The sequence below is a fragment of the Rhea pennata genome, chromosome 3, assembly GCF_028389875.1.
Source record: "Rhea pennata isolate bPtePen1 chromosome 3, bPtePen1.pri, whole genome shotgun sequence".
NCBI lineage: Eukaryota > Metazoa > Chordata > Aves > Rheiformes > Rheidae > Rhea > Rhea pennata.
The window spans coordinates 16824835-16848465 of NC_084665.1; the positions used below are offsets into that span (position 1 = coordinate 16824835).

The window sequence follows — 23631 nt, forward strand, 5'->3', positions numbered from 1 at the left end:
ATACCTTTTTAAATTTCTTTATATTTCAGTAGTCTAGTTATAATTCTGTAGAAATAGAATAGCTTTGTTTTTCATGTGTATGTCACATTTTGGCATGCCAGTTCATTAGTAGTCTGATTTTCTTTATTTCCCCTCAAATAGGAGCCTGCATGGGATCCCCGAAGCATGTGAATCAGTACTGCCAACATTCCTGCAAAATAATCCCAAACTTCTCTTCATTTCAGACCCAAATTATTTAAATTAATATCTAGGATTAAAAGCACTCTTTAATGAAGCTTCCTTTTTCATTATTTTGATTTGCTTTATTTTTAATTTTATTTTCCAATCTTTAGTTTCCTCTCCTGGTGCTTTGCTTTCTGTGGCATCTGGCTTTGCTGGTTGAAATGTATTTATAGGAAAAATTATGATGATGTTTTTAGAAAATATTTAGCTAGTTAATGGTCTGAGAGGAAATTAACAAATATCTCGCAACAAAGTACTTGGAATTCCACTGTTTTTGGCATAACTCTACTTCACTGTGTGCATTTTAATGTATTTACGAACTAAAGGGAAAAAAACCTCTGTAATGTTACATGCTGCTATGTAAAACAGCAAGTTTATGTGCATTTTACTTGCTAACTCTCTGCTCATTTGATCTGAGCTATCCAGTGTGAAATGCCCTTCTTTGGAAGACAAAGTGCAAGTCTTTTTTGTATGTTCCCGCCAGGCCCCAGCACAACCTGCCAAGAGGATTCCTGTGCAAACCAGGGAGTGTGCTTACAGCAGTGGGACGGGTTCAGCTGTGACTGTAGCATGACCTCCTTCAGTGGGCCCTTGTGCAATGACCGTAAGTACATGAGGAGATGCCTATCAGAAAGCTTCAGCGCTCTCAGGCAGCGTTTGAAGCAACTGTCTGAAGGTTTATATTATTTTAGTACTAGATGCTTAAATGAACTGGCAAGCCCTGGGATAATCCGTAAGGCTTATGGGAAGGACATAGCTAAAATACACAGGATACATTTTGGACAATATACAGTATTTAACACTGACAGAATTTGGTTTTATTACATTTGATTGCATGTCTAATGTGCTGATGGCTACCTGCTTGAAGTAGGTCCCTTCTTGCATAAATGTGGAAAATATTTATTTCTAATTGAAAATCTTTTACACTGTATTATCTTAAGCTATATTGTAATTTTGTAGCATTATATCATGAGGGCTATAATTACTGTGAAGCAGATGACAAGGCTCATTATCTCCCTTTGTAGATTCCTTTTGGTAACACACTAAGCAATCCAATAACAAAAGCATTCCAAGTATTCTAGCTCTTTTAAACTTCCTCTGAATAAAACTACAGAACATATACCAACCATCTGGTCTTTCAGGAAAGGTTATCAAATGTGTCGTAAATATGGGACCTGATTCACCAATGTCATAATCTAGTTTTATTCCCATCCTCGCTGATCTAAATAGAATTATGCTGAAGTGAAAGTGGAATAATAATGCAAGAGTCATATAATGGTTTGTGGTAACTAATTAAATCAAAATACTGAGTTTTCTTTTAGCTCACTACATTTGAAATAACCATTTTCTTTTACATTTTTGTATCAATATAAAGAGGGAATTTCTTTTAGTCTTGGCATTTTTATTTCTATGGCCATTTGTATACATTTAGCTGGATAAATACCTGGTGGTTGAAAGTGTAGGTGGCTGTCTAATCAAGCATTTTAGATTTTTGTCTTCTTCTCCAATTTAGAGGAAGCTGCACCTTATTGGACAAACTAAAATGCCAAAATAACTGTTATCATCTGAACAGCTTTTGGTTCAAATCATATCTAACCAAAGACTAGAAAATTATATGTAAAGATAAAACAATTATTCTCAGGGAAGTTCCACTTTTGTACTCTTGGCCATGTTAGAAAAACCATCAAAAGGACTCATCGCAGTCTTTTTCCCTGCAGTTGTTGGTACCGTAGAAATGAGCTGTGATATCAAAAAAATTTTAGGAAATTTGTGCTAAGTTTGGGTTTACTTTATGCGTAAGAGTTTGCCCTTCCCAACAATATATGTGATTGTTCATGCTGCCAGGCATATATTCTTGAAGATTTCAGACCACTGTCTACTCCAGGAGAAAATGTTTTGTTTCTTTGTTACCTTTTACATGATTATTTCTGTTCTTTTGGTATCTCCGTGTAAACCCAGGTTTTTCTGAAAGTAACTATAAACTATGAAAAATAAATATACAGTCCACATCTAGCAAAGAAAAAACTCATTGAGTTTATAAACTCATTTTAGAAGTAACTGGTGTATGGACCTGGCATATTCTGTGAATTATTTCTTCAAGTGCCAGCTATTTTATAAATTTAAAAAACTCATAAACTTGTATTTACTGGTCTGTGAAAGCTCATTTGTACAGTAGCATTGTGGCCTACATTGTACACAATCAGAAAACAGTCCATATACCCCTTTCTGATGATAATAAAGGAGTATCTTTAGTCCTCAGCTGCCAAAAATGCTTACTTTTTGCTCAGATAACTCAATTTTTTATGTTCTTCTGTCACAAACACAAAATGTAAATTTATCCTAGATATGAATGTTTTCTGATAAAATGCAGAGCCTGGTAAATATAATGCATTTGGCTAACACCTATCTTGGCTTCTCAGATTAGTTCAGATTTCAGAGGTTTGCAACGCAAATCTAATGAGAGAGATTTTTCATAATATTGTATGTGAGGGAAAGGAGGGAAAATGATGTAGTAAACTCAATATCATCTCGATGCACCTAAACATCTCGCTGCTTTGTTTGGAAAGAGCATAATGAAAAGAGAAACGATGAAGTGTTACTACAATTTTTAGTAACTTGCATAGGTTACGAAACACAAGAAAAACTTTTGCAACACTTAAGCTAAATTCCTTTCATATCAAGAAAGGTTGTCTCGGTGACAGTTTTAGAATAGCACCTTCTTGTTGCTGGAAAGCACAGTGCACTTCAGAAGAATTTTAAATATATTTTTTAGCTGTGTATGTTAGCATGTTTCCATTGCAGATCATGGTGCTGTGCTGATTTACAGAAGCTGAAATCTAATCCAATATTGCTACGTAGACAAACCCTTGACTTGTTCTCCATACGAATGTACCTATTTCTTATTTTCAAGCTTAAGTAAAATGGAGTATTCATAACATCAAAATCTCACAGGTGAATTTTAGAGTAGCAAAAATCTGAGAATGTAAAATTAAAAGGTTACCAAAAAATTGACCATTTAAAAGTAAGTGTCAGTGATGATAAGGGAAACAGTTAAAATACATAACTCTTCCAGAGAGAGGCATCCCTCTCCATGAATTATTTTGCCCCTTCAACTGCTAGTTAACATATTCAAGCACAGATGTCATAGAATCACAAAATGGTCGAGGTTGGAAGGGACCTTTGGAGATCATTTAGTCCAGCCCTCCTGATGAAAGCAGGATCAGCAAGAACAGGTTGCTTAGGACATTGTCCGGGTAGTTTTTGAATGTCTCCAAGCATGGAGACTCCGCAACCTCTCCGGGCAGCTTGCTCTACTGGTTGACCACCATAACTGTAAAAAAAAAAAAAAAAAAAAAGTTTTTCTTATGTTTAAATGGAATTTCTTGTCTTTCAGTTTGTGTCCTTTCCTCTTATCCATTCACTAAATACCACTGAGCAGAATCAGGCTTCATCTTCTTTTCTCCCTCTCGTCAGATATTTATACACATTGAGAAGTTCCCCCTGGAGCCTTCTCTTCCCTAAGCTAAACAGTCTCAGCTCTCAGCTTTTCCTTGAATAGCAGATGCTCCAGTCCCTTAATCATCTTTCTGGCCTTTCACCGGACTCAGTCCAGTAAGTCCATATCTGTCTCCAACTGGAAAGTCCAGCAGTGGACAGGGCACTCCAGGTGTTGCTTCAGCAGTGCTGAGTAGAGGGGAAGGATCACCTCCCATAACCTGCTGGCAATGTTCTTCCTAATGCAGCTCTGGATACCATTGACCTTCTTTAGCTTGAGGGCTAGTGCAGTATTACAGAAATGGCAGTTTTAGATCCTTTTACCACATAAATTTCTTTCACATGGTCGACTTGTTGTCCACTAGGACCTCCAGGTCCTTTTCTGGTGAGCTGCTTTTCAGCCGGTCAGCCCCAGTACTGGTGTGTGGGATTCATGCAGGTGCAGGTCTCTGAATTCCCGTTTGTTCGATTTCATGAGACTCCTGTCAGTTCATTTCTCCAGCTTGTTGAGGTCTTTCTGAATGGCAGCAGGACCATCTGGTGTATCAACTACTCCTCCCAGTTTTGTATCTTCTGCTATTTGCATAAACTTGCACAAATTACCTTACTATATTTAAGCTGATACTTTCAGCATGTCTCCCAAAGTGACCTCAATCCACAAAGATTTGACATGCATATCATTCCAAGGCTTTACAATGTAAATGTTTCACATGCATCATTCTTGTCTTTAGTTTCCAAAAGAGAGTCAGGAGGAAATAATTAAACAGGTTTTTGAAAACAGTGGTAATACATTCTACTGCTATATTATGTAAGAAATTTCTTTAATCTTTTCTATAAAAGCAAATTATTGCTCTGCTTCTCTCTACTATATTATTTCAGGTGGAAATGAACAGAGCTTGAAACGAACTTTTTTTGACAGTTGCTTCAGAGTAAGCAACCTGTGAAGCAGGTTCTTTTTTCCTCAATGCAAGAAAGCTAGAGAGAGGAAGATTGTATTGATCCTAGTTTAGGGAATGTGCGCCTAAGTAGAATGACCTGGGCCAGCAGGGATAACACTGCAGTTTTACATCTGTATTCAGGAATGCCCACAGTTTAATCCACAAAAGTTTCAATTAATTTTAAATGTCAGTGCTCCACTACAAGAGTGTGGAGTGCCTGTAGACTGTAAGTCTCCATGATGGCACAGGTGGAAACGTTCTGTGTGGTATAGTTTCCTATTTACTGAAAGAAAAGCAAGATAGGGGAAATTTTGACCCCAAGATGACACACACATTATCGTTTTTACTTTGGTATGGTACAACACTTAGAGATGCAGGGCAACAGTGCTCTTCAGATGTGATAGGAAGAAAGTGTTATATTGGTAAATCTAAAGCAGACCGGTAGCAATTGTTCTGACAAAACAGAATTATATAGAAGACTATACAAAAAGGACAGTTAATGGCTGTTCTTACAAATGGAGGCTGCATGCAACTGCTCTGAGAAAATACATCATGAACATCATAGCTATTTCTAACAGCAGGCTGTGTAGTGAAAGCAGTCCTCCTAGGGTGTTCAGTTTTTTGTAAGAGTAGGGTTGGAAATGATTCTAGCAAAACAAAACAAAATGAATCTATAAGAGAGGATCTGCTTTCTGTAAGTTTATATCTGTTTTTGCTAGCACAGTCTTTAAGTATAACCATATTAGTGAGTGTAGTGTCATGTTTGTGGAAACAAATACCTCTATTATGGCATAGAAAATAGCAGACGTGATAACATTGTCACATTGCATTAGTATAGGAATGTTCTGTGCTAAATTACAGGGCAGCTTCAACACTATCTGTTACCATAAGAGAATAATACATTGGAGTTGTACTTGTGATAGTATAGCTAATGGTATGCCAGCACTTGCATTAAAATTCCTTTCTAAGGGGTTAGAACTTCACCATGCAGTCTCTCCTCACTATGAATTTGACATACTCAGCCGCTGTGAGTGAGGAGCTTTTTAAAAAAGTTCTCCTATTATATTTTGACTCTTCTTTTATTAAGAAAAATCAAACTGCCTCATTTAAATGGAAAACTATGTCAATATTACAAAACTGGTTCACTGAATGCATATCTAGCATTTCGAAGTTTGATTGTGTTACAGCGATGTTGCCTTTCAGCTAAGGAGATTTCTGTAGTAATGGTTAGATTTTATTTTAAGTGAGTTTAGATGTTAATAATAATTGTTGTGTATCGGAGCTTAATTGGAGACTGGACAAGGAGTTCAAGGAAGGGCTGCTAGGAAGAGATGGGATGCACCTGCTAAAATGGGGTAAGAGCATCTTTACTAACAGCTGGTAAACCTGATGAGGAGAGCTTCAGACTAGGAATGATACGGAAGGGAAACGATGACCCACAGTCAAGGGAGGAAGTGGTGGACTACGTTGACAAGCAGAAGGGCATGAGTTAATGTGGACATGAGAGACCTTGTAAACAGCAAAACAGGGCAGAAAGGACCCCCCACCACCACCAAGTGCATGCACACAAGGTGGTGCCTATAAAACAGCATCATGAGGGAAGCTCTCACACTGTTTCTGGGAAATCAACATGAGTGAGTGCCTCTCTTAGGTGCCTGTACAGTAATGGGGAGGAATTAGAAGTTTGCATGCAGTTCAGGGCTACAGTCTCATCAGGATCACAGAGATGTGATATGGTAGTTCACACAGCTGTAGTTTTACAGTGGATGGATATGGGTGCTTTAGGAAGGACAGACCAGAATGATGAGGAGCAGGAGATGGCCTTTCCATGACGGAGCGGCAGGAGAGAATGGAGCTCTGCCTGGGGATGGATGGGCAACCAGCTGAGACTGTTTGGGTCAGGATTAGAAGGCAGATCAAAATGGCACTGTGGGTGGATGCCTACAACAGACTGCATGATCAGGAAGAAGGTGTAAATGAGGCTATTTCAGACAACTGAAGACAACCTCACATTCTCAGACCCTGGTTTTTATGAGGGACTTAAAGGAAAACATAAAGGAAAACATGAAAAGGAAACGTTCAGGAGGTGGAAGCAGTGACAGGTGACCCAAGGAGAATATAAAAACGCTATCTGAGCATGCATATATGGAGTTAGGAAAGTCAAAGCTGTGGCACTGAATCTGATGAGGGGCATGGAGGGCAACAAGAAGTGACTTCTACAGGTATATCAACAGCAAAAAGGGAAATGTGGGATGGCTGCTGAATGGGGCAGGGACCTGCTGACGAAGGACATGGAAATGGCCAAGGTACTCAATGCCTATTTTACCTCACCCTTTACTGGTAAGACTTGTCTTCAGCAGTCCCAGGGCCTCGACACCCATGGGAAGCTTTGGAACAAGGAAGACTTGGTGGAGGAAGATCAGGTTAGGGAACTTTTGAAAAAACTGGACACATGCAAGTCAATGGGACCTGGTGCGATTCACCCACAAGAGCTGAGGGAGCTGGCTGATGTCACTGTGAGGCTGTTCTCTGTTATCTTTGCAAGGTGATGGTGATTGGGGCAATGGGTGAGGACTGGAAAAAAGTAAATGCCAATCCTGTCATCAAGAAGGGAAGATGGAGGATTGAGGGAACTACAGGATGGTGAGCCTCACCTCACCTCGATCCCTGGGAAGGCAATGGAGCAAATCCTTCTGGAAGCCATTCCCAAACATATTAAGGACAAGAATGTGATTAGGAGAAACAGCCTGGATTTACGAAGGGGAAATGATGCTTAATCCAGCCGATAGCCTTCTGCAATGAAATGACAGTGAATGCACTGTTTAGGTATTTTGTCATTTTCTTGCTAATCTGAGAACTTGTGTTCAGATCTGCAAGCATGCTGAGTGCTCTACGCTGGGCTTGGAATATACATGATGTTTGCATAAAACTAAAGCCCCTATGTTTCAGACTGAACACACCAAACTAGTGGATGGTTTTGGCCGCTACTGAGAATAGCAGAACTTCCTCTTGTAATAAAACTTTATGAGAAACTTATATATTTGACGTTAGAAAAATTCCAGGATATAACCATTTTCTCTTCTGTGTAGTGTTTGGAGAATGCATTAAGTAATACTGAGGTTGTACATTGATCCGCAAGTAAGCTAAATATTGAGTCAGCATTTAACTTCTGCAGTAAATGAACAATTTTATAAAAGCCAGTCTTAACTGCAGAACTCTGATCAGAATGGGTGTGTTTTGTGATCCTTGTCACTTGTCTGTGTGATTGTAAGAAGGAAGTATTTATTATTTTTTATCAGCATCAATAACTTATTACTGACTTCTGAACTGTCGTATTGCATTTGCATTGGAATAGGCATTTTCCTCGCACAACTTCTTTCTTCTTCTGAAATGTAAATCAGAGGGTGGTATTTATATAGTATCTGTTTACATTATTAGTCCAATATTACAGAAATGATGGTTTAAATCTTTTTACCACATACATTTCTTTCACATATTTTAATTGATTTACCTTAATACTGTTCAAGATATTGCATCTTTTCGACCTTTTGCCATCCAGGGTATAATGTCAATCTTAATGCTTTTGTAAGATGGATATATACAAGACGTAATTTTAAACATTCCTAGATAAGGCTTTGCAGTTGCTAGCAACCAATAAACATATAACCTGGTATGAAGAAAAGGGATAGAAAATTCCTATGAGGACTTTAAAACTGATTTGATTTCTGTCTCTAGTAGCTGAGAATTAAAAAATCTGTCCCTGATAACATACCAGTCTAAATATGATTATTTTGCCATGGAGGCTCAGAGTACACAGGAGAAATAAAGATAGCTGCACACAAAATTACACTGCGGGGCAAACTGCAGGAATGAACTAATTGAGGAAATCTCAATTTGTTCAGCTTATCCAAGATCTGTCTGTAATGAATAACTGGAATTTTTGGTAACAAACATCAGTGACCTGGTATAAACTTCAAAGAAAGCAGGATTTCATGTAAGTAGAAAACGCAGGATTTTTGAAGTGCTTAGGAGAAATAGAAAAGTCACCTAAAGAGCTAAGAAAGCAGGATAGGATAGCGCTGTCTGTTTTTGCTGGAATCCTCGTCAGGGTTGCCCCCTCCTTGGGCTGTCAGGCAGTGGTGCTCCCAGGACGCTGCATGGGAGCGCACCCTGCTCTGGCCAGCGCTAAGGGAAGGAGCATTATGTAGAGATGGCAGCATTTTTGCACGCTTTTCAAGCTTTAGCAGCCCAGATCTGATGGGATTTTTTCCCTCCATTTTATGTAGGGAGAATGTCATTGTGTAGTACATAAATTTCAAATTTTCATTAATATATGTTCAGTTTTTATTAATTATGAAAGTTAACAAGCATGCTCTTCTTGATAGTAGGAAAACAAGTTTTGGAGTAATAGAATACATATAAATTTTGGAGTAGTTAGTTTGTTAACTATCGGTACCTAAAATAGTTAAGCATCAAATAATTTCCATATTCCTGAAACAAATTAGAAATTGTACCTTAAAAAAAAAAAAAAATGTGAGGATTTTTCCAATAAGCAGTAGTACGGAAATCTTCAAGTGTGAAACATGACATAGAGAAAGCCGAACAGGAACTTTCAAGTTAACCAGAATACATTGTTATAGTTGTGCTTGTATTTCAGGTAGAAGCAATTATGTAACATTTTGGCATCCTCAAAGGTATTTTCTGTTTCACAATATTAAAAATGGAACATAGGTGTCAGAAACTTGCAAGCTTCTCTCTGCTTCTGGAAGAATCAAGGGAATAATTATATTAGATTTTGGTATGTCAGTAATATCTTTCTCTTATTAATGGCATTATAATTTTGTAAATCAAATCCTAGAGGCGTGTCCAATATCATAAAGGTGAAAAATGATTAAGGGTTAATTAAATATATTCTCATGGAACTAAAACTGTTCTTTTGAGTATCATTAGACTTCTTTCTCCAGAACTTTGAACTATTACAATTTAATAGCCTACTACATACAATTCACGTCTGAAACTTGTGTGGCCAAAAGCTACTCACAGCAATAAGCATAGTGGACTAGTTCTGTCATTGTTCTTTCTCATAGATTTCTCTGAAAAAAAGTACTGATTTAGTTCCCTCATCCTGCAAAGTATAACATTCTAACAATATAATATATTAAAATCAAGTTTAGGTTACTGGAAGGGTTCTGAACAAGATTAATCATTATGCATGATCCAGCTGGAGCAGTTTTTTTAGTTCTGCAATGATGTCAGTCATTCCTCTCCAGCAAAAAAGAGTAATGAGTAAATGTGAGTCATCTTTAATAGATATCAGCTGCAAGGATCACAATAGTAACTACACTATTTTTATATTTAAAGAAAAGAAAGAAGGAGAAAAAGCTATCCCAAGTAGTACCTTCTATAACACATAGCATGAGAAGAGCTTGAAGTGTGTATGGGGAGGTTGATGTTAGGAATCTGTTTTATGTGTAAGATATACGAGTACAATGGCATGATGACGGGTGGCACTTCAGAAAGATAAAATTATTCAGTCTTTCTGAAGTCTGTACAACTGGACCCAGGTTACTACGGCAACCTGATCTTCCCCAGTATGTATTCTTGCTCGATAGATAGGCAGGTAGCTTAGATTCAAGGTAACAACATACATAAAAGAAACTACTATACTCATTACAAAATAAGATCTTGTTGGTTGGTATGATCTTTGGGGTCCTGTGTGTTTTCACATTTCCTGGGTGCTGCAGAAAATTCAGTCGAAGAAAATCTTTCTATGAAAAACAGAGTAAACACCCAAAGCTTCAAAAATGACCTGAATCTTATTTGAGTAGATCAAGGTGTTCTGGAATATAAATTTAAGATTTTGTGAAATTCTTCAGCACCCAAGGATGGAAGCATGCACTGGAGTATTGCCAAGGCACAGAGAAGATGGATTACCCAGATATTTTAGCTGCTTTCATGATTTTGTTCTGTTCTTGTGCTATTTTGCCTGGTTTTTGACCATCTCTGACTGCTGGTTAGGTGGAATTAGCAGGCTGATTGGAATGAAATTGCTATATTCTTCCTAACATGTATATCTGTAAGCACGCTTACTCTCTCTTAATATCACATGTGATACTTAAGAGTCTTCAATATTTCATTTTTGCTGAAGCATATGAATTTTGTACTGATGTTGTGTTTGGAAGTCTTAATAACTGTTTTCTGCCTGAGCATTTCAGGAAATTATGAAACGAGGTAACAGAGTCAGTAACAGCAGTATACAGAAATACTGATGGAAGAAGTCCTCATATGGTTGAAAGAATTTTATAAGGTTTTAATATTTGGTTGGCATAATGAAACCAACTGCAAGACAGAGCAAACACCCAGCCAGGGGAACACTGTGCCATAGTAGAAGCAGTCAATACTCAGCTTGGGTACTGAGAAACTTGAATCAAAGAAAAGAGAGGATAAAGTTCTACTTATGCCCATGAAGCTTCTTGGTGTCCACAAACCCAATTCAAAGGCCATATTAAGGATCTGTGTCAATTTGATGGTTATTCTGAAGGAATGGTCATGCTGCTAAGCTTTATGTTACAACTTTTTGTAGTGGAACTGTAATTCTAATTAAAAACAGCTATTTGTAGAAGCACATCATTTTTCTGTAAACTTGCACACACTAAAAAGCACTTAAAATGTATGATATACAGTATTCAATGCAAATATTGCAAGTATTCAAAATGCATTAATATTTGCAGATACTGTTTGCATATCATTGTAAACTCTGAGTCTGCTTTACCATATAGGGAAGTTCTATCTATAGCATGTGTTTGTTGTTTTAAAATTCTCTCCCTTTTAAGCAATATAAGTCTTCAGAAAACTTCTAGTCAAATCACTGGGCTGATATTTGGGTTATTTAAAATATTTTATAGAGAGACCAGGGTACTCTGAATTTGGGAACTTAACGCTAACTGGGAATTATCACCTATGGATTACCATGGTCTCCAACATAAAGATCTTAAATGTAGGAGCTGAAAGTACTCAGCCCCTCTGAGAATCAGTTTTTTGGTCACTTACATGATATAAATGTTGCCGTATGCTAGGGACCATCTGCATTCTGAGATAAGGTCAGGACGGGTCCTTGCTACTGGCAACCTGAAATTCAGTCACGATTCCAAACTCAAATCGCCAGTTCAATGACTGATTTCAGAATATTGAAATCCATAGTCACCACATCCAGTCGTGACATTTTCCTTTCCCCCCTTCTCCCTCAAACTGTTAACCCAAAGATGTATCAGAGTTTTCAAAATTGCTTGAAATTCTTTCTCCTCTGCTTTTTTTTTCTTCTTTTTTATCCCGTCTTCTAAGACTGTGAATCACTTTAGCCTGGGCCCAGGTGGGATATAACTTTCTCTAGCCCAGTAGTAGTTATGAGTGGCTTTCTTGTCTAGCCAGAATTCCTTGGAAAGTTGATTTTAAGTGCTGATTCTGAAGTAGCACATGGTCACATCTCTTCTCATGTTAGTTTGTTTCCTTTAAATACTTATGTTACTTGCTGCTTACTGAAAGAAACCTTTTCTTGTAACTTCATGATCTGTAATTGTAGCTGCTGTCATCTATTTAAACAAGTTTATGGCCAGCTTGTATACCTGTTTTTGACTTTGGGCCAGAATTATCTGGAAGAGAATCAAAAGCACCAAAATGCTTTGTCAGATCAGGAGGAGCTGAAGAATCTCTTCAGTCTTTCACTGTTCTCATATTCTAGAAGAAAATATCCTTGTAATTAAGGCTCCTCTGCTCTCTTTCTCCTTCAAGCAATAACTTGCTACTATCCTAGCTGGTAAATCAATTTTAGGACTGTCCTGTTTCTGTGTGTGCGTTGTACAGGAAAGGCTTGCTCACATGCAGTGAATCCAGCACATTTGGGACTCAACTGAGAGAGACATTTGTGAGATGTATGGATCAGCTATACAGCATGCTCACAACACTTACCCCATATTTCTGGGAAACATCAGAACCCCTGCACAAGTATATTTATATTTCACATGAGAAGTAGATTGGACACATGTTAAACAATTCAGAATGACTGTGCATGAACAAGCCATCTGTATACTTCTTTCACAGAGGGTTCAGGACTGCTCAAAAGTTTCAGCTCAGTACACATCTGCTGAGGACCTGATACACATATGGGCAGAGGACAAGTTTGAGATTCCAGAGCATCCAGCAGTTCAGTCAAGGTGCTAGATATCTGGAAATATTGAGCAAGTATGAAAAATCCTCCAATTTTACCCTGTCTTCAAAGGTTAAAACAGAGGATGTTCAAGGGGCCGCTTTGATATTTAGTAATCTTATCCCACCTGATCATTCTCTCAGGCCAAGTTCTGTCTGAAGCTTGAGCTCCTGTTTTATTCAGTCTTTTCATTTTTCTTTTTCTGTCCCTTGAAAGAAAGGGGACACATTTTAATAGGCTTCTTTCTGTAAACCCTGAGGGGAAGTTGTTATGGCAGGAAAATACTAAAATTGATAGTATCTCTCTAATTGAATGCACTACAAGGAATAAATGAAAAATGTTTCCAAAGTTGCTGGACCAGTAGTGGCATGTCAGATCAAGTTCAGATACTTTCAGAACTGAGTGGATTTAATTTCTGTACAACCGAGACCAGAAAATTTTTTAAAATCACAGATAATTTTGGGAAGATTTTACTGTGCAAATATAATCCCATTTCCTCTGAAATTCTACCCCAAAGCCTTTATCTGTCTAGCCTCTACTTGCTATCGATGTGTATTACTACTGATATTTAATTTGAACTACTTAATGCAGCTTTACTGAGATGACAGCCAGCTTCAAAGAAAACTTTCCCTCTGTAACCCTAACAAATGCAAAGGGCTAAGAGATGATAATTTCACTGAAGGTTAACCTTTTCCTGTGAATGATACAGTATGTATCAAGAACAAGACAACAGGAAGAAGCTTGTAGATACTATTTTGCAAGACTAATACAAATGCTTTGTATTGTGCTTTCAGAGATCTAGAAAAAGTATTTCTTATAATTTGAGTATTTGTACACTGTATATGTTTTGCTGTTGACTGTAAAATCACCTAAGGAATTCCTCTAATTTGCTTCTCAGTGCCCTTCTCTAATTATTTGGAAAATAAGTCAGGATTCATTAATGAGTAAGGCTGTGTAATAGTTGCAATGTTGGAAAATTTATTATTGAATTTAGTGTTTTGGAAAATGTTAGCAGAATGGTCTTCTCCATCGGTAGAGCTGGAATAGCATCCTAAGTGGCAATGTAAAATTCCTGTAACACCCTGCTAAATGTGACCTTACAGAGCAATTCTCTGAAACAGGTCTGTTCCTTTTTTTTTTAAAAAAAAAAAAAAAAAAAAAAAAAAAAAAAAAAAAAAAGAGAGAGAGAGAGAGAGAGAGAAAGAAAAGAAAGAGAGAGAGAGAGAGAAAATCTTAAACTGCTGGCTGGATGTGCCTTCAAAAAGGCTGTGCGGGTGGGGGCAGCACTTAGGTGTTTTTACGCCGTGTCGTGCCGTTCAGCACCACTAGCACAACTGAGACGGCTACGGCGGGGACCAGGTGGGAGCAAACTTCCAGAGTCAGGAACTTCTTAGGCCAGCTCTTCCTCCTAAGCCACGATCTTATGAAACTACACCTTTAATTTGATTTTCCAGAAATGATTACTATGGTGAGAGGCACAGTGGGAACAGGTAGCAGTCTTGCTGAATCCATGCATCATAAGCTATTATATGTAAATATTCATGGAGTTGTACGTTAGCGTTTTTAAAACAAAGCATAAGAAAGAAGAAAGAAAGAAGATAGGAGAATGTGGAAGGCAATATGGAATGAATGCCTTGCCTGTAAGTGTTAGCAGTAGGATAGCCTTAGCTCATAAGTTCTTCTGGGCAATATCAGATAGTCTGAAATAGAATTCTAAGCAATTTTAATTTATTTGCAAGTGATGCCTCCAAATTTTTAAGAATCATAGAAACTTTGGGGAAGAAACTATGTGCTATCTGTACAGTACCTTGTTCACATTTAGGTTTAAATAAACTGAAATCCCAACTGTTTGGAAGCATCAGTATGCCAGCAAATTTTGATTCCTCACTATAAATATTATAAAATAAAATTATAAATTTTAATGTGTTAAAAATATTGACAGGGTGCAGAATTATAATTGTGGTCTCATGTGAGCACACAAGTTTATGATTAATTTAATATATTATCAATGACAATTTAAATTATTCCTTCATATCATTGGTAAGTCATTTTGAAATTTTCCTTTTTTATCTCTCTATTAAAATACTATTGTGTATTGCCCTCTCAAAAGAAGGAGTAGGAAATTTAGTCATGGACCAATAACAGTATTTTGGAAAATTGTTCTTGCATTGTTATGTATTTGCCAGTAATCCTCTTTTCACCTTGAGCCATATTCTAAAGTTCTCAGTTAAGTTTCTGGCCTTTTGAGAGTCTGAACATTTTATCTTTTTTCTTTTTTCTTTTTTTTTCCCCTGCTTCTAAATGGATGGAATATATGGGAAAAAATTATGAACCTGAAGATGAAGTTTAATATGAGTTTGCACAATGCAGAAATTCTGATGTTTAAGCAGTTGTGTGAAAATACAGGCATTTCCTTAGATGGGCTCGTTTAACTGGGAAATCATGCTGACATTCATCAAGAGTGCAGGGGAAATACACAGCTCAGAGGTCCCTGAAGACCTTTAGCATTTAATATTCATTTGCTTTTTAAGTTTAGAATTCTTTGTTATTGTGTGGAAGTGCATGGTTTAGTTCTTCAGATAGGCAGGTAGTAGCAGTCCTGTAATTAGGATTTTGTTCATATGCTGCCAATGTACAAATGGAAAGCATGGTAATCCATTCCAGTCAGTTTTCAGCAGTCATTGCATATTGCTCATGCTTTTTATATAAAATCCTATGTAAATCTCACTGCAGTAAAAAAATTACTGAAGTTATAAGAAATAAATATTTTACCTTTGGGAGAAAGCATCATAAAATCATGTGCCATCATATAGCACTTTGCTGTAGATAGCAATAAAAATGTTTTAAAAATCATGAAGAACACATATTCCTGTCCAGGCTGCCCCTATTTTGCCTAGCCTCAGCTATTTAATATATAAATTATTTAACCTACACTTGTCCTTAAAAGTATAACTCTGCCATCATTTATGTGCAGTTGTAAATCAGTTTTTAAAAGAACATTCACAATGATATTTGTTTCCATTGCCATCTGTGCTGTAAAAATTTTATTTATTAGTACTTTTATTCCATTTAGAAACAATGTGATTTATCTGTTTCCTTAGCTTAGTAAACATTTGAGTAGTAATTCTCTGCAGTTATCACTGGACTTGAGGCTGTTTTCAAGCACATTAAGACCTTTTTTTTTTTTTTTTTTTTTTTTTTTTTTTTTTTTTTCCTGTCGGAGTAGCATAAAAGGGCCTTAGGTCAAAATCCAGAGAGCCAGAGTAATTACCTTAAGAAGACTGAATGCAATGGTGCTGGTGGAATGTGAGTTCTCCCCTCACCTGCTGTCATCCTCCTGCTATAAAAAGACAAATGAGAGACCCCAAAGGGAAATCAGAAGTTTCCTTCTGGCTCTGTTCCTTCTGGCTCTGCCTATATTGACCTGGGCAGGTCACTGGGATTCTCGAGGGCAGGTGAATGGTGATATGTCCCCCCTTCGCTCCCCACCATGGCTTTTCTGCTGGCAAAGATAGGATCAGTTTGGGATTCATTCCTACAAGATGCAAGGGGAACACAAACAAATACACTGTTCACCTAAGTTATTACAGTACTATACATGAAAAGTGATTTCTGCTATCCAGAGCATCGTGTTATCTAGCAAATGGGAGAGTGCAACTTTTCAAGGAAAATCAGCATTAACTAACAATCAACAACTTAGTCCGCTCCAAGGAACAGTATTTCAGACCTCTCTGTGAAAAGCATTGGGTACTGTAACAGTTGGGCTCTGAGTTCTCTCCTGTGGTAGAGATATTAGAAAAAAAGTGATATTAACAAAATAATTATTCCTCTTTGATGACCTCTTTATGTGCACTTTTTTTTGGAAAAGTTTATGGTATCCCAAAAGCATGTTTCTGTAGCATGTTGTTCATTAATACTGACATTTGAGACAGGGATTAATGAATTCAAGGCCCGCCTGGAGGCAACCCTGTCTACCATGCTCTAGGTGACCCTGCTGAGCAGGGAGGTTGTACTAGATGATCTCCAGAGGTCCCTTCCAACCTGACTGATTCTATGAATCTATGAACTTATTCATAGGAATATGCGTCAGTTCTGCAGACAGTGAAAAAAGCAAGCAGGTATGTTGTGGCTATCATGATTAAGTATCACCACTAAAAGCTATTTCCTTTCAGTGCTGTACTGGCTCTGTGTTTATGCTGTGAATAGTCAATTGTAAAGATTAGACTGGAAGCAATTTCTTTGATGTTTCTTAAAAGTAGGAAATGATTTTTTTTTACCTATCTAACTGTCATTTTGCTGCAAGTAAATTAAAATGTTATGGAACTGAGACTGGCGATTATTGCCAATTGTAAATTGAATGGCATATTCAGTATTATTATTCCTGGAAGGGCTTTTTTTTCATGTTCTTGCAACATGTGCCTGTTGTCTCAATGTACCTGTTTAAATTAGTAGAGATGAATATAGTGATCAATCAGATGTAGTAAAAAATCCTTATGAATTTTCTTCATTTTCATCCTTTTAAATATTTCCCAATCTGCTTTTAACTTTGGACATATTCCAGGCCTCTTCTTTATGGGCCAGATTTTGCTTTCATAGGAATAATTGATAAAGCTGTTCAGAATTCTTTGGGAGTGAGATGGATTTCCAGAGGAGCAGCCACCTTTGCAGACAGCCACGAGTACTGTACCTTGCCTGAAGGGAGCAGAGCCTGTGCTGCTCGGAGGGGCTCAGGTTCCTAGGTGGAGTGGGCTGAGCCTGTGCCTGAATGTGGATCTACTGCCTAGCTGTATAAACGGTATTATGGCGTGAGGCCGTTATTAAATTTGCTATATGGTTCCTTCCTGGCAGTGCATTCTCAGCTACTGAGAAGCCGTCAAAATGAGCTCCTCTGGCAAAACATCCATTAAACTTTTTTAACTTTTTTTTTTTTTTTTTTTTTTTAAGAAAAAGAGATCCACTGCTAATTTGTTGCAATTCGTGTTTGCTTTGTGACTCTCCAGCCAAGTCTGTCAGCAGAACTGTGCTAACCATTAGGAAGTTAGTGCCTGTATGCATTCAGGCATCCTACAAATACCACTCCGTAACTAAAACAGTATTCTAAAGGGTTTGGTTTTGTTTTTCCTGTGTGGTTAGAGTCTTATAGCATGTGATTTTATGCTTTTTTTCTCTCCTTAAAAATCCGTGAGTATTTTGTTTGACGAAATAACTGCTCTTACAGTGTACTTTTTTCTTTTATATAGTGCAGTTTAATGATAGAAAATGGATGTCTCGCAGATAAAATTACATACTGCATACTACTATGTCCTATCTCAAAGATTTAAGCTCTGTAATCTTTTAAAAATTGATCATTAGTCACTTATCTTTCATAATGTTACCATTGGCTAAAAATTTGGAAAACAGTTAAATAGAAAGAAGAAAGAATAGGAGGCAGTAGGTAGCATTTTGTGGGAAGACCATTAGAAATGAGTAGGGAGTGGGCAGAAAAAGTATATTTTATAAAAGATTTCAAGACCCCATAAATCCAAGATGGCAGGAGAACTATTCAGCCTTTTAGAAATGCTGGGTCAATCTTTCTCCTCATTTATGGTACTACAAAAGTCTTTGGACCCTCTGTAAACCTTATCTAAAGAAAAAAAATACAAAACGATTAAGAAATTAACCATGAAGAAAAGCTGTAACTCCTTTCACATTGTGGATAAGCAGTTTCCATTCCACTTGTATTCCCTCAGAGTTGAAATCTGCGGCTGTGTTGCTCGTCGGAGAAGCTGTTCTAAAGTTAATACAAAACTATTTTAATCGCCATTTTTGAGTTAGGCATCTCAAGGAGGTGGTACTTTCTACTGATATTTTAGTATTAGTTTGATGAAAATAGATAAATTCTCTCATCAGACAACCATGTGAGTGCAGGGATGAGATTATATTTGTCACATGCAGCAAAGTTTGTTCACAAAGACAGAAATTTTCAAATGACTGGATGAGTCAAATCCATGCCAACAGCTAGAATTAGCTCTGGTGTTTCTGACTGCAAGAATATGCACTGTGATGTGTAGTGAAAAGTAATGTACAGTTTATGTAATTAATATCTTGATTTTTCCTAATTATTTCTAAATCCTAGAAAGATATTAAGAGTAAGTCATGCTATTTGAGGCCAGGAATACTTATTTTGTTAGCACTGATTTTTAGTAAGTAAAGCTATTTTGAACAGTCTATCAGAACATGCTCTGTTTTACAGTATTATGCTCTGATATTTTTCTCATGTTGATTTCAGCACCAAAATTAGACCAGAGGCTTTACCATGTTAGGCTTAAACCCATGGTCCATCTAATCTGCCCTTTATTATTGGCCAGATCAGATGCTTCTGAGCTTCTGAATAGCTGAACTGCCTATAGGAAATATGAAATTTAAAGCTGTATTTACATTTATTCCAGCACTAACTTTGCTTTCTTAACCAATTAAATATCTAAAGGAAGGATATGTAGACTCAGCTAATACTTGATGTTTCCAATCTCATATTTGATGGGTTTTTTGAGGGGAGGGCAGGGATGGAGGGAGACACATTGCTGTTCTGACATCTTTATTTGAAAAATGCCAGATCATCTCGTTATTTAATCCTTGTTTACAGCTTTTCCTAATCCTGTTCTGGGGCTTCTAACATAACAAAGCTTATGTTATATTACGTAGCTTTACTCTAGCTACAGAAGTTCTTGGCATTTTAATTAAATGTTGTTTCTGTTAAGCATTTTAGTCCACAATATTCTATGCTGAAATTTCAGTAAGTGTGATTATCAGGGTAGAATTGCAGCCTTAGTGCTCTCTGGTAAGGCTGGAAAATTGCTTAGACTGAAACGATTTGCAAATTTCTGCACATAAAGGGGTCGCCTGCCAAGATTCTGCTTTTCTCAAATGTGGTTCTCACACAGTGGGAGTGTACATGGTCGATTGCTCTCCAAGAGGTGTTTTACTCTCAAATTTGCTTTCCCTAGCTTGAGGCATTTTCCTGTTAGTTCTAGGTGCCTGTCATGGACAGCTACATCTGACTATCTACCTAATCATTTTAGGTAGTTTTGCATCCTTGTGAAACTTATTAAAAAGACATTTTGGAGAAACTTTCTATGCTTTCCAACAAGATAGCTTGCTGAGCAGGTTAGAGGGAACATATTTGTATGTATTTCTAAAAAATGTATCGGAAACAATTGAAAGACCAAAGCAGCAGGATGCTAGGAGAAGACCAAAGAGATGACTATGTATATGTGGAGTCCCTATCTAGAGACAAGGGACTTTTGGGGAAATCAGAGGATACTGCTGCTCTCGGGAGCGATCTATAAACTGAGGGAAGAATATAAAGTGAAAAGTACTGACATGGGCTCTGATGTGAGCTTACTGAAACTAGCCTTTAACCTTTGTAATTTAAATCTCATGACCTGTGGAGCGCAGCTTCCCTTGGCTACATTCACATGAGAGGAAGAATGATGGATTTTCCTTTCTGTTGTCTTTCCCCTCTTCCACTTAGTTTAAAAAAAGGAACAACTAGATAACCAACCAAGCAAAACCCCCACACACTGCTGTTTTGCTTACTGATATCTTTTGGAGCTAAGTGCTAGAATTTGAGGTAACAAGTTTGAGAACAATCCAGGAAAAAATGAGAATCCTCCAGCTTCCCGGGGAGGAAGAGTTTTCCTGATTATTTAGCTGTTTTCATAAGAGACATCAACCAAGATGCTCAGCTGGGAAGGTCATTGCCACACTGGAGCTAAATTGCACATCTTAAAATATGCCATAGAGGGCAAAATAGTATAAAGACAACAGTCTTCTAAAGGAGTCCTCATCATACAAGTACTGAAATACAGAGATCTGTTCAGGTAATGCCTCATAGCACACCATAGTGCAGCACTTGTTGCCGTTATGTCTTCTGATTTAATTATTGCTATGTGCCTTTCTGCTTTGAGGAAGAAGACGGTACATTTAAATGGGTAAATTTGTGTTCAGTGTGAATCATAACCTAGTATTTTTTCAGACCTTGTAAGTCCGTCATTCAGAAAACAGATGAAATTCACAATTGCTGATAGGTAGTAGATGAAGAAGAAGAAATAATGAATGTATTAAATGGGTCGGTATAACAAACTAGAGAACAAAAAGCACATAGAGGCCCTAAGTTTTCGTGAGAAATTTACTTGGGTACTTGTTGCCCAAAGAACATTGAGGCAGCCTGAGATACCCCTGCCTTTCTTTGTGTGGTCTATAGCTGATGGCATACTTTGACTTCTGCATGACCCTAAGGAAAAACAAGGGGAGTCACAGACAGAGAAAGGGGAAAACTCTCCCGTAGCCAGCTGGGAAGAGAAGCAGCAAGGTCCTCAGGTGAGCATCCTTTCCTGACTGTCCTGTCTAGTATGCCAGGGAATCAGAATTGTGTTAGCAACCACGAAACAAAACCACAACTGTTTTTTCTTTTCACAGAAAAATGAAACGTGTCATTAATAACTGCTCAACCTTATTAGTAGCACTTAGTATCATAGTACATAGCTAAAAACTGAAATTACAAGGACTAACAGGGTGAGGAAACAGAGGAGAAACAGAGTAATTTAGATATCCAAATCACTTTCTTTGGAATTCTGACATAAGAATGATTGCACCAGTGCAAGGCTGCAAGCAAAAATGCTGCTATGGGATAGCCTCGGGGTATGTGGGTTGAAGACTGATAAGGCAGGCCAAAACTGCAAGTGCAAGACATTCAACAACATCTGAGTTAAAACACATAAGCACTGTGCAATATACTTAAAATCTTGTTTCTGGGTGTGTCCAAAAGCACTTTAATTTTGTGTAATAATCTCTCTAGCACAGAGCAGATGGTCACTAGTGACGCTGGGGATTCAAGACAGTGACGTGGCACAAGTTCATGCCACAGTTGCATGCCGTAACAACCCTTAAACAGCTATGTGATCTCTTTCCCTCTTCTTACCACTACACATGTAAGAAGTGACAGGTCCAAATTCTCTCTAAGGAGTCTTTAGAAGATATATCCCCAAGTATCTGATTTCAAATGTTAAATAAATCAGCCAAGTACATATACCCTACAGAAAATAAACATGTTCTTCCTTTATTTATAGCTCTGTTAAAAGCATTTGTTTAAAGATGTGAAATGTAACTCCCAGCATCCACAGTATTCATAAGGAATGTTTTTAATGGAAATGAAGAAGAAGTGTAAAACCGAAATTCTTAATCTACTTTTTTTTTAGTAGGGGAATAAGACATAAGACAAATGGAGAAAAAATACGTAGGAATTGTGAGACTATTGCTATAGTCTATTACAACCATTCAGATTGCTCAAAATCACTCATCACTCAGAATAAGGATTTGCCATTTAGAGAAAGTATGTCAGTCTCAGTAAGGAACTGCAGTAATTAAAGGCAAATAGCTGTTAGGTAGGTATTGCTCAGCATAGAAACAATGAAGTTTGTTCTGAAACAGCTTTTCTAAAAAACAGAAACAAAAAGAACAATCCTTGAAACAGGATTATATGGAACTCCTTGGGGCATTCTCTTTCACTATGTAGTATGCTTTTTTGTGTTTCCATTCAGATTGTTGTTGGGATGAGAAATTATTACCCAAGATTGTTTTGCAAACTGAAGTAAAGAAATAGTTAATCTAAACTGTCCAGACCAGAGCCAAAGAACTTGGAGAAAATTCAGAATCCGTATCTGATTCATGAACATATTCACTATAGACGTTTCCATTCAACAACAACTCACTTTGCTCTGTAACTGTTCAGTGACAAGGACCTTACATGGCTTACTGTTAATTTGTAGGTGAGCTGGTCTTGAATAACATAACTGTAACTCAAGCACTTAAGTAGTGGCGTCTGAAAGCTTGATGTGTTTCTGTTCCAATGAGCTTTGGTTCCTTAACTCCTTCACTTCTTCTTGAAGTTGCACGTAACTTATTCCACTGTACTTGTCACTGGAACCAAAGCAGAAATGTGCCAAGTCCTGATCTCAGTGATGGAAATGTTTCCTCTTGACCAGTTACTGTTCAGATAACTTTCACTGGTCTTCAGGTTGTAATCATCTGCCAAATTAAGGCTGTTTCTTGGAAGATCTGTCTATTGCTGTTTGTTTTTTCTCAAATTTTTACTTCATTAAATAGACAGTCTCTGCAGAGAGATACTGCCAACCTGGATCTTAAAGAATCTTACATTGTTATCTTCCTTTCTTTGTTTATTGTTTTAATGAATGTTTTCTAACTGAGTACCCAAACTACTTGGCTCTTGAATGACCTTGGTAAATTAGCAGATATGAAAACTAAGCTCCGTAAAAAATGGGGTCACAATAATGTTTTACTATGAATTATTTTTCTGTACTTTATTATAAATACAATTGCATCTATATTTGAGGCTCATTCTAGGTTTAAAATGAGTTTGTTTCTGTCCATTGGGCCTAAATCTATCTTTTTCTAATATATTGCATATCTGATTGTAAACAGCTGAAATTGAGTATTTTGGCAAGGTTATTTTAGCTCATGAAAATTTACTTCTGATGAACCATAATTTTCACTAGTAGAGAGAATTTATAACTTGATATGTATCTGCATAGCCAGAAAGCCCAGTCAATATAAAAGCTTGTAGTTCCACATACCTCAAAGATAAGTCCTGATGTTTGTTACTCCTTTCTTCTTTTCTTATAATGCTGTAGTGCTATTTAGGTTTTCTTCCTTGTGTCCTAGACTAAAAAAAAATTCACTGACACATTATTTATTAATGTTTGGCTTATTCTGAGT

The 23631-nt window shown here is 37.2% G+C and overlaps 1 protein-coding gene across 3 annotated transcripts in view; it reads left to right on the plus strand.

The window, feature by feature from the left end:
- Nucleotides 1–23631, plus strand: part of LOC134138276 (neurexin-1) — a 463858-nt gene that overhangs the window by 119583 nt on the left and 320644 nt on the right. For all 3 annotated transcript variants that reach the window (XM_062571701.1, XM_062571700.1, XM_062571702.1), the window contains one exon: nt 707–826. In XM_062571701.1, coding sequence (XP_062427685.1) covers nt 707–826 — 120 coding nt within the window. The remainder of the gene's footprint in view (nt 1–706; nt 827–23631) is intronic.